This window comes from Cucumis sativus, chromosome 5 (assembly GCF_000004075.3).
Source record: "Cucumis sativus cultivar 9930 chromosome 5, Cucumber_9930_V3, whole genome shotgun sequence".
Taxonomy (NCBI): Eukaryota; Viridiplantae; Streptophyta; class Magnoliopsida; order Cucurbitales; family Cucurbitaceae; genus Cucumis; species Cucumis sativus.
In genome coordinates, this window is record NC_026659.2 from 1,462,033 (window position 1) to 1,475,764 (window position 13,732).

Consider the following 13,732-nt stretch of genomic DNA (forward strand, 5'->3'; position numbering starts at 1 on the left):
GAAATTTATCTTCTATGAAAGTGTAAATAATTTGTCCATTTTTTTATATTTTTAAAAAACCCATTCTTTTTTTCTTTTCAATATAGCTTATCGAGTAATTTAAATTTTTTAAAAATAATTTCTATTCTTTACCGTTTTCAAAATCACTTGAGAAATTCTTTAGATAATTCAAAATCAGTAAATTACATTTAAAAGTGTAAAACTAAACGTTGTATTATTGTATTGGTTTGAATTACTAAATATATCTTAAAAAGTAATTTCAAATTTATTTAAAAAATATGCGGTCATAAAAATTGTAATTTTTCTTTTTGTTTGGAAAAGTGATTTAATTTTAAAGTTACTAATCGAAAATTATTGTGCCAACGATTTATTTTAATAATTATTTTTAGATGTCAATATACACAGTCAAGCAATTAACTGTGTAGAAGTCAGATTATTATGTTTGTTCAAGCTAAGCAAATATTTTGAAAGTTTAACAGTAAGTTTTGGTTTGTTTTTTAGTGTATATGATTTTACTTTTAATTCATTGTCATCGTAATAATGCTTTCCCAACATACCCCTTTCTGGCATTATGATCATTTTATTTTCATCTTTATCTCTCTTTTGTTCTTTTAACAAAAAGATATATTTCCAATAGGTTTGTAGAGTTTTCGTTTGTATTTAGACATTGTATTGGAAATTAATTAATTTGTAAACATAGACCAACACAATCAATTTTTTAAGAGTTTGAAAAGCAAAACAAACGTTTGAATAATAGAAGGTGGATCAAAATTGGATGGTTCTTTTCCAAAGATATATATGGACCCAACATAGTAAAATCCTATCAAATAATAAAGTGTAAGTTGTGTTCCACTGACATACAAACATGCTAAAACCAGGAGACCTGTGACTCTAATCCCAGAGATAGATTGAAGAATAGAGAAATAGAGACAAATAAACCTGTGTTTTCTTTAAAGACATTAACTAAGTTTAAGGTAGATATTAAAAGAACGACCATTGAACTTAGGTAATTATTTAAAGCTTGAAGACTGAAATATATATAACAGTTTTGAAAGTATATATGAACCAAATAAATAATATATGTTGGATGATATTGTTTTCATTTATTAACTTATGCTTTTCAGTCATAGTAGTTTAAGATAAGTGGTTCATGACACTTTGTTTAGGTCTCATACCTAAACACAAGAGTGAAGAGATCATGGTCCTAGATGATATAATATTAAATTCACATTCACCGATTAGGATTCGAACTTTAGGTTAAATATTAACCGTCTTTTCTCTTATAAGTTATATATATAGTAAAAAATGGTAGAAAAATAGTAGAAACATTGGTAGAGTTGACATGAAATGATGGAAAAAATGGATGAGAAGACAATAAGATTACTACAATTAGAAAATTAGGTTTTTGTATATAGAAAACGAAAATGTATCTAAATGACGTTAAGGAAATGGCTTTGAAATTATGTATACTCTCAAAATTCAAACATATCTTCATCATTCCCATCTAAATCCCATGCCCTCCCCCCTCACTTTCTTCGTTATTCTCTATCTCTCAGTCTTCTATAAATACTCTTCTTCCTTCTTTATCTCTCTCAGCTTTCTTCCCTCCATTGTCACTAATTATCTTTAAAACCAATGAAGTCAGGTCGGTTAGTAATTTGGAGTACTTGGATTCTTTATAATGTCTTCTTTACCACCTCTGATAGGGCTGCAGATCTCGATCGAACCTTCAACTATAGTGATGCCCTTGGCAAAGCTGTGTTGTTCTTTGAGGGACAACGGTCAGGGAAGTTGCCTGTGACGCAACGAGTCAAGTGGCGGGGCAATTCTGCACTCTCTGATGGGAGCTATGAAAATGTATGAGAAAAACGAGTAATTTCTTTTGTGGTGGTTGTTTAATTAGTAAGAGTATAAACAAATTATTTAACTTTTAAAAGTCAGTGTTCTTTAATAAGAGCGCCATAGTAGAAAACTTGTGTTGAACTTTGCAAGACAATTGCATGGTGCACATTCTACGTTTAGGAATGTTTAAAATTGGATTGTATAAAGTGATCTTAGGTATAACATTATATGTTTTAGGAGACTATATTAATCTCGGCCTTCACAAACAAAGTTAGCTTCTTAAGATCAAAACACCTAAGTTGCTTAAACTAATCTAACCCCAAATATGGTGTCATGATCATGTCATTTCTTTTCTTAACATTCATAAGTAATTAACAACATATATAAATAAAAATGAGACAAAGCCATAACTCATTAGTTTAAGATGTGAGATGTAAAACATGGCTTCTTTTTAAAATGTTTTGGAGTGTGGTCTTTGGCAGGTGAATTTGGTGGGAGGCTACTACGATGCTGGCGACAATGTGAAGTTCGGGTGGCCCATGGCGTTTACCCTGACATTGTTGAGTTGGACCACCGTGGAATATGAAAAAGAGATAGCATCTGTGATGCAGTTGGAACACCTCCGGAGCTCAGTCCGGTGGGGCACCGACTTCATTTTACGAGCTCATGTTTCACCTACCACACTCTATACTCAGGTTTGCATCATATCATTGTTTCCTAATTTTAGTGATCTTCTATGTATATACACACACTTCAAACTTCTACTTGAAAGAAGAAAGGAAAAAAAAAGAAGATTTCTTTTATTTGGTATATTAAACAAATAAAATAAATAATTTTGGTGAAGATACATTAATAATCTTGTATACAATTTTTTTAGTACATACAAAACGTAGGTGGAAAGATTTCAAATCTTAGACCTTTTGGTTGGTTATATATACTAAAATTTTAACACGAAATTTTAAAACTTGAAGTGAGAATTAGTCTAGAGTCCTATATGCTTCAACATAATCTTACTTTTTAGTTTGGTAATTGAGTGATACCGAAGTCAACAATAATAATCTCTATAAAATATGAAAACTGAAAACAAAATAATTTCTAAAGTGTAAAATATTGCATGAAAACACACAGGTAGGAGATGCAAATGGTGATCATCAATGTTGGGAGCGGCCGGAGGACATGGACACCCCTCGAACGCTGTACAAGATAACGCCTAATTCACCCGGCACCGAAGCTGCCGCCGAGGCTGCAGCTGCACTCGCTGCTGCTTCCATCTTGTTCAACCGTGTCGATGCTAATTACTCCAGAAGGCTTCTTCAACACTCAAAATCTGTGAGAATTTTAATTCAATCAATTATGGTTACTTCATTAAAGGCCACCCTAGCTAGTCATATTTTAACTACTGTGTGTATTAAAAGGTTGTCGTTCTTTTGGCATTGGATAGCTCTTTCAGTTTGCTGACAAGTTTAGAGGATCTTACTCTGCTTCTTGTCCATTCTATTGTTCTTATTCTGGATATCAGGTAATTAATCAACTTCGATACATTATTACTAACCCCATCATTTGTAGATATGGGATCGAGTTTAAAGTTAATTGTTGATTGTAGGATGAGTTGTTGTGGGCAGCTGCTTGGTTGTATAAAGCAAGTGGAAATATGAAATATTTGAGGTATGTTTTAAGCAATCAATGGTGGAGTCAACCCACATCCGAGTTTAGTTGGGACAACAAATTTGTTGGAGCTCAAATACTATTAACAAAGGTTCTTAAGAAAAACTATTTTTCTTTCTTTTTTAGATTTTTAGAAAACTATAGTTTAATTTCTCTAATTCTAAAAGCTGTGAACGAACTGATCTACAGGAATTCTACAAAGGAAAGAAAAACTTGAGCAAGTTTAAGAACGATGTTGAAACGTTCATATGCAAACTTATGCCTGATGATGGTGGCTCTTCCAAGATTTCGCGAACACCTGGTATGGATTGCGTCACCATAGATACAACATATGGAGATCAATGAATTTAAATTGTTTAAAATAATTTATTTTTTCATTTTCAAAACTATGAAGTAATGTATTAATGTGCATACTTTTACGATATGTTTGGGAGTGATTTCGAAATGATTAAAATAACATCTAGTTGCTGATTATTCAAAATTTGATTTGCGTCGTTCAATATAATATAATAATATAATGCATGTTTCATTCTGGTAGGTGGACTTCTTTTCCTAAGAGATAATAGTAATTTGCAATATACATCAAGCTCGTCCATGGTGCTTTTCATGTATTCTAGACTCTTAAACCAAGCTCATATCCATGGAATTCACTGTGGATCCAAATATTTTTCTTCTTCTCAAATCAAAACCTTTGCCAAATCACAGGTAAGTTTTATGGAGAGATTCTCATTTGATTATTTTTTAACAATTGCCTAAAAAAATATATGACAATATAGTTGTAAAAACCCTAGTTTATAACCATTATATTTAACAGAACTACAAGAAAGTAGTGATTTTAACCAATATATATATCACTATATAAAAAAAAGTACAATCAATGATAATAAATTACTATACTTTAATAATCTAAAGATACTAAAATTACTTCTTTTTATAATAATGTCAAATTCATGGACGATAATCTAATTAGGATAAGAAAATAATGTAAATTTCTGTTCCTTATAAAATAAAGTTGGCGAAGTGAAGTGAAATTAAATGTTTTAACGTGTAATAGTATTATTAGTATCTAATTTCTTGCATATAGGTGGATTATATATTGGGGAAAAATCCGTTGAAGATGTCATACATGGTAGGATTTGGCAACAAATATCCATCACAATTGCATCATAGAGCCTCATCCATCCCTTCAACAAAAGTGCTCTCAACAAAGGTTGGTTGTAACGATGGTCGCTCAAGCTATTTTTATTCAAATGGTCCGAATCCCAACACACATATTGGTTCTATAGTAGGAGGTCCTTATTTAAACGATGAATTCAGCGATTTGAGATCGGACTACTCTCATTCCGAGCCTACTACTTATATGAATGCTGCTTTTGTTGGTTCGGTAGCTGCACTAGTTGTGTAAGGTGGAAATTATTTCATGTTTTAAGATTAGTAAGCCTTGCCTTTCTAACATATATTTGAATAATTGTATTTGATTGTGCATAGGGCAAAAAGACCTTAAAATCTACTGTGCCCATACAGTTGTTATGTTATAGACTTTGTGATCATGTGCTAATGAATTAAAGATTTGTGTGATATAGGCTCCAAGATTTTAAATAATATTATTGTAAAATTAAAATTGTGAAAAATGTTTTAGCAATTTATTAGTTTGTAAGCAAATTAAAAATTATACTAAGAAAATAATGTTTTCCTAAGAACCCATATTTCCATTTTCCATATTTGAAAAACACATTATCATACAATTTACACAATTTTGTTGATAACAAATAGTAAATAATACAATTTTTTTCTATATCTATATAGAGAGAAAATAATTATGGTAAATGACAAAATTGATGAAATGTTCATAAATTTAGCAACATTTCAAATTCTGATAGACTTCAATAAACCATTCTTATACTCATTTAACCTTGTCAATCTTTCAAGATGGGCAACTTTTTTTTTTTTTTGTATATGAATGAGAATCGAAGACCATAGTTCAAAGAACATTACTAATACAAATAATCAAAGCTCTTTCTAACATAGCCTCTGTCTGCTTCATAATCAGAAGTAAGATGAGGCAGAAGAAATGAATAGTTGTTGATAGGACAAAATTCGGTTTAAAGAAAATACTACAAGAGAGTTTCATATATATGTTCTTCCTCTAATCTCTCTGCAATATACAGGTCGCCATAGGTATTTCAGACTACACTACAAAATCGTCAACCACTCTTTGACCGTAGACTCACTCTTTTACCCTCTACCAAAAACTTCCCACTGCTCTCAAGCTGCAACCACAAACATGAAAAAGAAAATCAGTTTTCATGAACAATCAGTTACATCTAGAAAGTATCAGAATGGTACAATTTCACCTCTGAGTTTGAGTTTAATTCCCATGAGGTCTCCCCTAAGTGATAAATTGTTATAGTTTTACCCTTTGAGGGTTGAGGTTAACTTCCACTTAAAGGTTTCAAGACTTAACACTTCTATACTGAGTTTTCGGTTAATGCTCACATTTGGTTTTTAGCGTCAACTATTCAAGGATTTGTGTGAAAATTTGAAACCTAAAGATAAAAACTGAACTTGAGTAAAAGTATAATATTATGAAAGTTGGGGATGAGGAGATAATTATTCCCCCAAAAGTCAAGTATTGTCAAAATGCTTAGAAAAGGCACAAAAACCATACCTTCTGTTTCAAATAAGCAAGTGCATCTTTCTTAGAAGAATAGTTGGCAAAAACTGAAGTGGTGCGTTCATCAATCAAAGCTTTCAGCTGCTTCAGCTTTAAAGATTCCCCAGTTACCTACACAATAACAAGATCACTCGTGCCTTAAGGGAAACATATCAACAAGAAAAGAATCTCTTCCAACAATTAGTAACATACCTGGCTAAGAATTGTTTTACACAATTTTCTCAACTTCACTTTCTGCTGCCCATTGGATTTTACTGTTCCTGTGCTGAAGGAGTCTTCATACTTCCGTTTCAAGGGAGGTGCAGCATCGCCGGAGTCTTCATCATCACTGTCATCAAAGGAAGTTTTTTTCCCTTCAAAGTAGCAACCCGCTATTTTCTTTGGTCTACTCTTAATACCCAGTCCTTGCTTTCCAGTTGTAGATTTATCCTGTAAAAGTTCCAAAATAGAAAAGTTATTAGGTACCATCTGTGAAAGAAATGCATGATCCATGAACAGAAGACAAAATTAACCATTGGACTTATTCTATGAAATTTTACATACAACTATAGAGTAATCGTATGAGTTATGATGCCAAAAGTTCATTAAATAAAATTTGAAGACAACATACTTGGACAAGCTTGTATAGATTCTCTTGATCATCTTCATGAAAGGCAATTCTCTCATGCACATTCTCCTTGCTTTTGGTTTGAAGGCCTTTTCTTCGTTTGGATTCAGCACCCAAATATCCTCCGGAAATAAATCCATACTTGTACCCCCACCAATCAGAAGAAACACTAGCTTTGTTTTCTGTAAGATACAGCAAGTACTTTCAGAATATGATTTACAAACCAAAAATATTAGTTTTATACCAATTGCATCTAATATTCTCCAAAACTAGCCCATAACTAAATGCCTTAGAAACTAGTTTACAATTCAACGTGAGCGTTTAAAAAAATTTAATGGGGTTTTCCTACTGTTGTACTCTGTAAAAAAATTTAAGGAGAAAAATGAGGGAAAAAGATAGAAAGTAAATCACTATATAACCCACAAATCAAGCCTTCACAAACCTTCGCAGGTAAGATTAGAATTAGAAGACCAGGCCAAAATAGCATCACTTTCGAAAATTTAAAGTACCTTCAGTGAGAAGTTCAATTTCAGATTCCTCTGACGACTCTGGTTCCGTTTCTGCGTTAGGACATGTTTGTGGTAACTCCTCCACCTTTTTTACCTGCATTTCAGATTTATTTAAGATTTGAACCACTACATTCTGACATTCATATAGAGAGAAGCTACAAATAATTTGACTGGCGTTCCACTATATTGAAATAGCTAGAATAAATAGTTATCTATGAATTAGTAAGCACCCACAACAGAAAAGCTGCAATAAAAAAAGATGTCTAGTTAAACTTAAAAGGACGATGAGGGGGAACAAAAAGGAAAACTCATAATTTCTATTTCAATGAACCAAAAAAAGGAAAAAAGAAACAAAAGGGGAAAAAGATAATATGATGATCTTAGAGTTGAATTTCAACACTTACAAGAATTCCTTCAAGATCCTTAGAAGAGTATGCATTGACAAGTTTTCCTCTCTCTCTTCTCTTGTATCTGGCAAAAAAGAAAAACATCCATCTCCACATATTTAAATGGTCGCAGAGAGGGTAAAAATCATGTTACACAACTCATAAGTTAGACAAATACAACGGGACCAACCTTCCTTGAGGTCGTGTTGCCTTAGTAACCAGATCCTGATCATCAGTTGCATCATCCACAGTTCCCATCGAAGTGTCATCTTTCTCTGCAGCTGAAAATCATCAAACCATAAACATTAGAAAATCCAAACTCTTGAAATACTGAAGCTATTTCCCGACGTTCTTACCTTCCTCACTGTTTTTTACTGCTTGCTGCAACAACAAAAAAAAAACTTTAAGCGACTCTCAAAACATACACAAAACTAACATGAGATAAGATGAATTATAGAATGGAGAGAGGGAAATACCACTTTCAGTCTCTTCAAGATGTCGTCAAATTGTGTGGTATCAAAAGCCCAATTGTTCTGCTTCTCAGTGCCAATTCCTAAGGGAAAATAACATGTCAAAAAAATCTAAAACACATTCATAAAACATCTGCGCCTGCACTCAAGGCCTAGAATATGAAGACATCTACAGTTTTCCGTATGAAGCTCACCCAAACGGTAGGTGAGTAGCTCGACTCAGATGCAAACAACACCCCTTGGATGGTTTAGAGTTGACTTCTAGAGTAAGTTTTGACAAGAAAAATATAATCCGAACGTTGATGGTTCAAAAGCAGGCTTTCAAAGCTTGTTCATGCAATGTGAAGCCATTAGAGCCATTCCATAACCCTTTTCTTTTCAACTCTCCACCATTTCCAAATAACAAACTTGTCACCCAAAAGAACCAAAAAATTATTTCGGTTCAAAATGATTTTTTGAAGACTAAAAAGTAAAAGAAAAAACAAGATTATTATTAAACCAATTTAGCCGATTGATTGTCCACTAACATTGCACTAAATCCAAAAATCTAACAGAAATTCAAGTTCCTTACCCCAAAATTAGATATATAAATGTACAAAATCTACAATTTGATCGAGTAGAAGAATGAAAAAAACTTGAATTAACGAAAAAAAAAAATTAAGAAGAGGGAACAAACCGGCAGTATCTTGTTTATTCTTGACTCTAACATGGCCTTTGATCCCTTGCTTGTCCTTCCCAAGTCCTTCTCCTTCCTCCCATCCCTAAAAACGCATAAATTCAAAACAAAATCCATGTCTTAAAGATTAGTGGTAAGAGAAGGAAGGGAAGGAAGAAGTAACCATCTGCTTCATGAGACGAAAAGCTGCGGATTGTCTAGCGACACCGACGTAACAGACAGGAGCTTCCGGAGCAGCCATGGGTTGGTGGTTGGTGGTTGGTGGTCTGTGAAGAAGATCCACGGCCGACTCTGTGTTCGTCTCCTGAGGTTGTGAACGAGAAGTTTGATCGATATGCACTCCCAAACCTAAAACAGGAGCGAGAATTTTACTACCCTTTTTCTGTATTTATATTTTCCACGTTTTTTTTAATATTATTATTCTCTTTTTAAGGCCAAAATATTAATGTCTATTTCGTTATTCATTTAACTGCCATGTCATTTTACCGTCAATTAACTGACCGTTTAAGCAACCTCATCAACTATTTAGAATCATTTCTCAAATTTTAATTACTAAAATGTTTATTTTTAAATCATACTACTAAATATACATTTAACTTCCAATTTTAGAGATCAAAAATATATTTTGCCATTTTTTATATATGAGATTTATTTCTATGTTTATATCACCCAAGTTTTTAGGTTAAAATATTGTTCTAGTTCTTAATTTTTTTTATTAGATTTTAATGATTTTAATTTTAGTTGGGTTATTTTTAATAAACTCTATTTTTTTTCTTTTGTCGTGGTGGTTATTATTATTTAATCAATTTCATTAAAAATAGCATTGAGGGAGTAAATTTAAGGAAATTTGAGACACTAAATTGAGTTATAAATGTTCGTTTGTTTTATAGATTACATTTTTGACGTGACTTTATAATTTATGACATTGAAATATATACTTATGAGGATTAAGGGATATTATGTTTCTATAATTTTAACTACGAATGAATTATAATCTATCAATGGATATTTATATAAGTTATCTCATAAGTAACGGTGAGTATAGCGCTAAAGGGAGCTCACTTTTAGTGTCACAATTTTTGGATGAAAAACCGTGATTGCTTCACGGTTATTTACCATAGAGATGGTGATCTCTAAGGTGATAGAATGAAACGGGAGAGCCTCGCCAAGGCCAATGCCTTTTGCAACACTCTCCCAACTTTTGTTTGGAGGGAATATAACGATCACTATGGAATGATCGTTATATTTCCAACAACCAACATATATAATCAGCGCCATTTTCACCGGGTTTATGCTCGGTGACCTGCCGTCACAACTTCAACCAACTCCGCCTCTCCGATCCTTCAAACTCCTTCTGTAAGTTCACATCTGCTTTCTCTTGTTGTGTTGTCTTAATTGGAGTTATGATTCTTGGACTTTTGGTATGTACGTTCTTAGTTTATCGGAGTTTGTAGAAGTACAACTGAGTTTCGCATTTTTGGAAATAGTTTTTACATTGAAGCTAGATCATATCAAATTCTCCTCGTTATTGGATATATTACCCATCTTTAAATTGGTCTCATATCCGACACTTCCTGATGGGTGGCCATCCGTTGTTAATTTGCCATGGATTTAGTGAACATGTGAATGGAAGAGCTGCTGTCTGGATCAACTAAAAGGCTTTCGTTAAAAGTGTAACTGCCGTATAATGCAGCTTATTTTTACTAGTGCAGTTGCTAGGTGCAAGAAGTAAAGTAGAACAAGCAAATGAGTTAACTATTTGTCAATGTAATGAATAAGTTGAGATGATGATTTCCTGCAATTCGTCATCCAACCCACAATAGAACCCTTTCCCCGGCAGATTAGGGTAAGCATGAAGCAATTTCTTCATTACTCTGCTGATAAATAAATTTGTTGTTTAAAGCATTTTTTAGAAGAAAAAGGGTTTTGCTTAAATTAGATAGGTAATATGTCCAAAGCATTTTTTATACTAATGTGCAACGTCCTCTTTTAATTTTGTTATTTGTTTAAGAGGCTACAAAAAGAATACAAGAGCAACGAAATTCAAGTTGAATGGAGCCGGCAGGTTTATTCGAATCCTCCATGAGATTTTTCTCTGATCAAGAACTCTGCTATGCTGATATTCTCACTCCTCAAGAGGTATGATGAATTCACTTCATCATCCTTATCTCTAATCTTCGATTAGTGTTCCATTATATCTCAAGCATTGATTTCGAATAGGTCGTGGCTAGAATTCAAGTAGCTGTCCTCAATTTTCTCAGAATTCTCAACTCCTCCTCTCCAGCCATCTCAAATCTTCCTCTGGTATGCTTCCTAACTAAGAAATGAAATGATATACGATAGATGAACAAAATTTGGATGCACTTAGACGGTATTACACGTTAATGATTGGACAGATTGATCGAAGATCGAGCAATAGCCGAGTGAGTCAAGGAATTTTGACAGATGATTCGTGGATATTCCTTTCGCATTCCTTTTGTACGAGGTCTTTGATGAGACCCAACGCCTCTAAGGCTTTTGTCAGAGGTATTGTAAATGGAATCTAATCTTCGATGGTCAGATTTTTTTAATGATCACTTTGTTAGCCTATTTTTTTGTCTACTTTTGAGCTTTCCTTATTTTGTGATGTAGTTTGGAAGCTGATGGAGATGTGCTCTCAGATTCTGATTCAGGATAAGAAAGTGACGCAGAGGGAGCTTTTCTATAAGCTGCTCTGTGATTCACCGGTTTATTTTTCGACTCAGTTGCATGTCAATAGGACAATTCAAGGTGATTTTGTTCAACGAAGACCTGCTTACTAGTTAAGAACTAAAACTATATTAAGCATAATGATCAAAGTGCAGTAGTTTTATTGCAGATGTTGTAGCCTTACTTCAATGTAGCCGTTACAGCCTTGGAATTATGGCATCTAGTAGGGGACTTGTCGCCGGCCGTCTACTGTTGCAGGCACATTGCGCTGTTTTTCTTATCGGTTTGGTTATTTACGTTGCACATCACCACATCACATATATACGCATGAAGTGATAACCCGGCTTTTATTGACCCCTATTATTCTACTTTTGCATCACAACTACGTTGTGAATCCTTGAAATCAGGGTATTGATTTGATTATACATTGTTTATTGGTTTCTGGCCAACATGCACTTTTAAGGTATCTTCTACTAAACCAAATTCTTGGACGTTATGGCCTTCCTGAACAATTTTGATTCCTATAGGAGCCTGAGCAAGAAGTTGTGGACTGCACTGCCTGTGGGTCTTCTGGATATCCCATTTCAGGTGACTTGGACTTGCTGCAGACGTTGACTCTGAAGACTGACGCTCGTTACATAATTGTAATCGAAAAGGTCATTTTTCTTAAATTATGACCTGCTTTTTAATTATACTTTTGTGAAAACAATAATTCAAAAAATGCAGTCTATCATAATGTGTGCAAATGCATCAAACATTATTGGTTATGCAGCATGCGATATTCCAACGTTTGGCAGATGATCGCGTTTTCAATCGCATTCCTAGTATTCTTATCACAGCCAAAGGATATCCAGACTTAGCCACAAGGTAATTTTGTTCAACAGTTCATAAATCGCCATTCCTTTTGTTGCCTTCTTGGAAGTCGTAACTTAAACATATGAACTGCCTTCTCAGGTACTTTCTTCACAAAATTTGCAAAACGTTTTCGCATCTGCCAATGTTCGGCCTTGTTGATTGGTACGAGATCCTCCTTTACATCAACTCAACAAACTTCATAATTTTTTTCTCACTTTTAGCTTCTGGGTTCTAAAGGAACCCTGCGGGATTGGCCATTTTATGCACCTTCAAATACGGAAGTATAGGGATGGGCTTGGAGGCATACAGATATGGTAAGTCGCATTCATTTATTTGTTCGATCTGTTTCTAATTGCAAATCATAAAACTGAATAATCTCTTTACATTACCAGCTTGCAATGTTAAATGGTTGGGAGTACGAGGAGATGATTTACAACTGATACCACAAGAATCTCTGGTTCCACTCAAGCCCCGGGACCTACAAATTGCCAAAAGCTTGCTGTCCTCAAAAATATTACAGGTATCGTGCATAATTCTATACCTTTGATGCTATGGCATTTTAGGCTATCAAAATGCTTAAGAATATATCAAACCAACAGGAGAACTATCGACAAGAGCTGACATTAATGGTTGAGAGAGGGCAAAAGGCTGAACTTGAAGCTTTGTACCACAATGGATTCGATTACTTGGAGAAGTACATAGTCAAAAAGATTATTCAATTTAGTTACATCTGACATTATTTTCAACCTAGAGATGTAGAGGCATCTGCATAGAGTGAATAAAGGGCTATTTGCTAAAAAAACCATACCTTCTTTTTCAAGTCCATCTTTCTTAGAAGAGAAGTTCACAAAAACTGAAGAGACTCGTTCATCAATCAAAGTTTTCAGCTGCTTCAACTTTAAAGATTCCCCCGGTTCCTTTCCCCATGTTGCCATACTACGACGTCACCTGAGTCTCCATTGACATCAAAGGAAGTCTTTCTCCCTTGAAAGCTACTCTTAATATCCAACCCTTGCTGCCCCTAGTTGTGGATTTATCCTATAAAGTTCCAAAGTAGAAAAACTATTAGGTGCTATCTGTGAAAGAAACGGAACAGAAGATGGGAGGTTTTGAACAGCTAGCAAATGATGTAGTTTAAAGTTAAAATTGAAAGATGCATGACTAAAGGGGTTTTTAAGATATGAATGATTTATAATTCCTTTCGATGTGATCAAAGTCAAACGACTTGCTCATTTTATTCATTTTCATCTTATAATTGAAACTATATATCATTTTGAAACATTTATAGTAATAAAATTTGAATTGAAACTAAACTTAAATTTAAATGGTAGATATTGAGGGAATGTTTGGATTGAATTAA

At 33.7% G+C, this 13,732-nt stretch overlaps 3 protein-coding genes across 7 annotated transcripts; 2 read left to right on the forward strand and 1 right to left on the reverse strand.

The window, feature by feature from the left end:
• Nucleotides 1–1,510: 1,510 nt before the first annotated feature.
• On the forward strand, nucleotides 1,511–5,085 carry LOC101213360 (endoglucanase). The gene is made up of 8 exons (XM_004143921.3): nucleotides 1,511–1,857; nucleotides 2,325–2,537; nucleotides 2,971–3,171; nucleotides 3,284–3,361; nucleotides 3,446–3,598; nucleotides 3,697–3,808; nucleotides 4,046–4,212; nucleotides 4,592–5,085. The coding sequence occupies exons 1-8, from the start codon at nucleotides 1,636–1,638 to the stop codon at nucleotides 4,910–4,912; spliced, it is 1,467 nt and encodes a 488-aa protein (XP_004143969.1). The 5' UTR covers nucleotides 1,511–1,635; the 3' UTR covers nucleotides 4,913–5,085.
• A 348-nt stretch (nucleotides 5,086–5,433) lies between these two features.
• Nucleotides 5,434–9,248, reverse strand: LOC101213045 (G patch domain-containing protein 4). Of its 2 annotated transcripts, none has more exons than XM_011656414.2 (11): nucleotides 8,993–9,248; nucleotides 8,830–8,914; nucleotides 8,160–8,236; nucleotides 8,040–8,064; nucleotides 7,874–7,958; nucleotides 7,702–7,768; nucleotides 7,298–7,391; nucleotides 6,792–6,970; nucleotides 6,374–6,610; nucleotides 6,176–6,292; nucleotides 5,434–5,777 (listed from the first exon to the last, which is right to left on the reverse strand). In XM_011656414.2, the coding sequence occupies exons 1-11, from the start codon at nucleotides 9,068–9,070 to the stop codon at nucleotides 5,712–5,714; spliced, it is 1,110 nt and encodes a 369-aa protein (XP_011654716.1). In that variant the 5' UTR covers nucleotides 9,071–9,248; the 3' UTR covers nucleotides 5,434–5,711. The 2 variants fall into 2 exon arrangements, with proteins under 2 accessions (XP_011654716.1, XP_004143884.1); XM_004143836.2 differs by having other exon boundaries at nucleotides 7,874–7,964.
• Nucleotides 9,249–9,889: 641 nt separating this feature from the next.
• Nucleotides 9,890–13,587, forward strand: LOC101213596 (meiotic recombination protein SPO11-2). Of its 4 annotated transcripts, none has more exons than XM_031885148.1 (13): nucleotides 9,890–10,185; nucleotides 10,445–10,675; nucleotides 10,841–10,968; nucleotides 11,050–11,133; nucleotides 11,226–11,355; nucleotides 11,461–11,598; nucleotides 11,687–11,775; nucleotides 12,045–12,173; nucleotides 12,290–12,384; nucleotides 12,472–12,534; nucleotides 12,610–12,686; nucleotides 12,765–12,892; nucleotides 12,972–13,587. In XM_031885148.1, the coding sequence occupies exons 3-13, from the start codon at nucleotides 10,882–10,884 to the stop codon at nucleotides 13,104–13,106; spliced, it is 1,155 nt and encodes a 384-aa protein (XP_031741008.1). In that variant the 5' UTR covers nucleotides 9,890–10,185; nucleotides 10,445–10,675; nucleotides 10,841–10,881; the 3' UTR covers nucleotides 13,107–13,587. The 4 variants fall into 4 exon arrangements, with proteins under 4 accessions (XP_031741008.1, XP_011654718.1, XP_011654717.1 ...); XM_011656416.2 differs by having other exon boundaries at nucleotides 10,537–10,675; XM_011656415.2 differs by having other exon boundaries at nucleotides 10,542–10,675.
• Nucleotides 13,588–13,732: the final 145 nt, after the last annotated feature.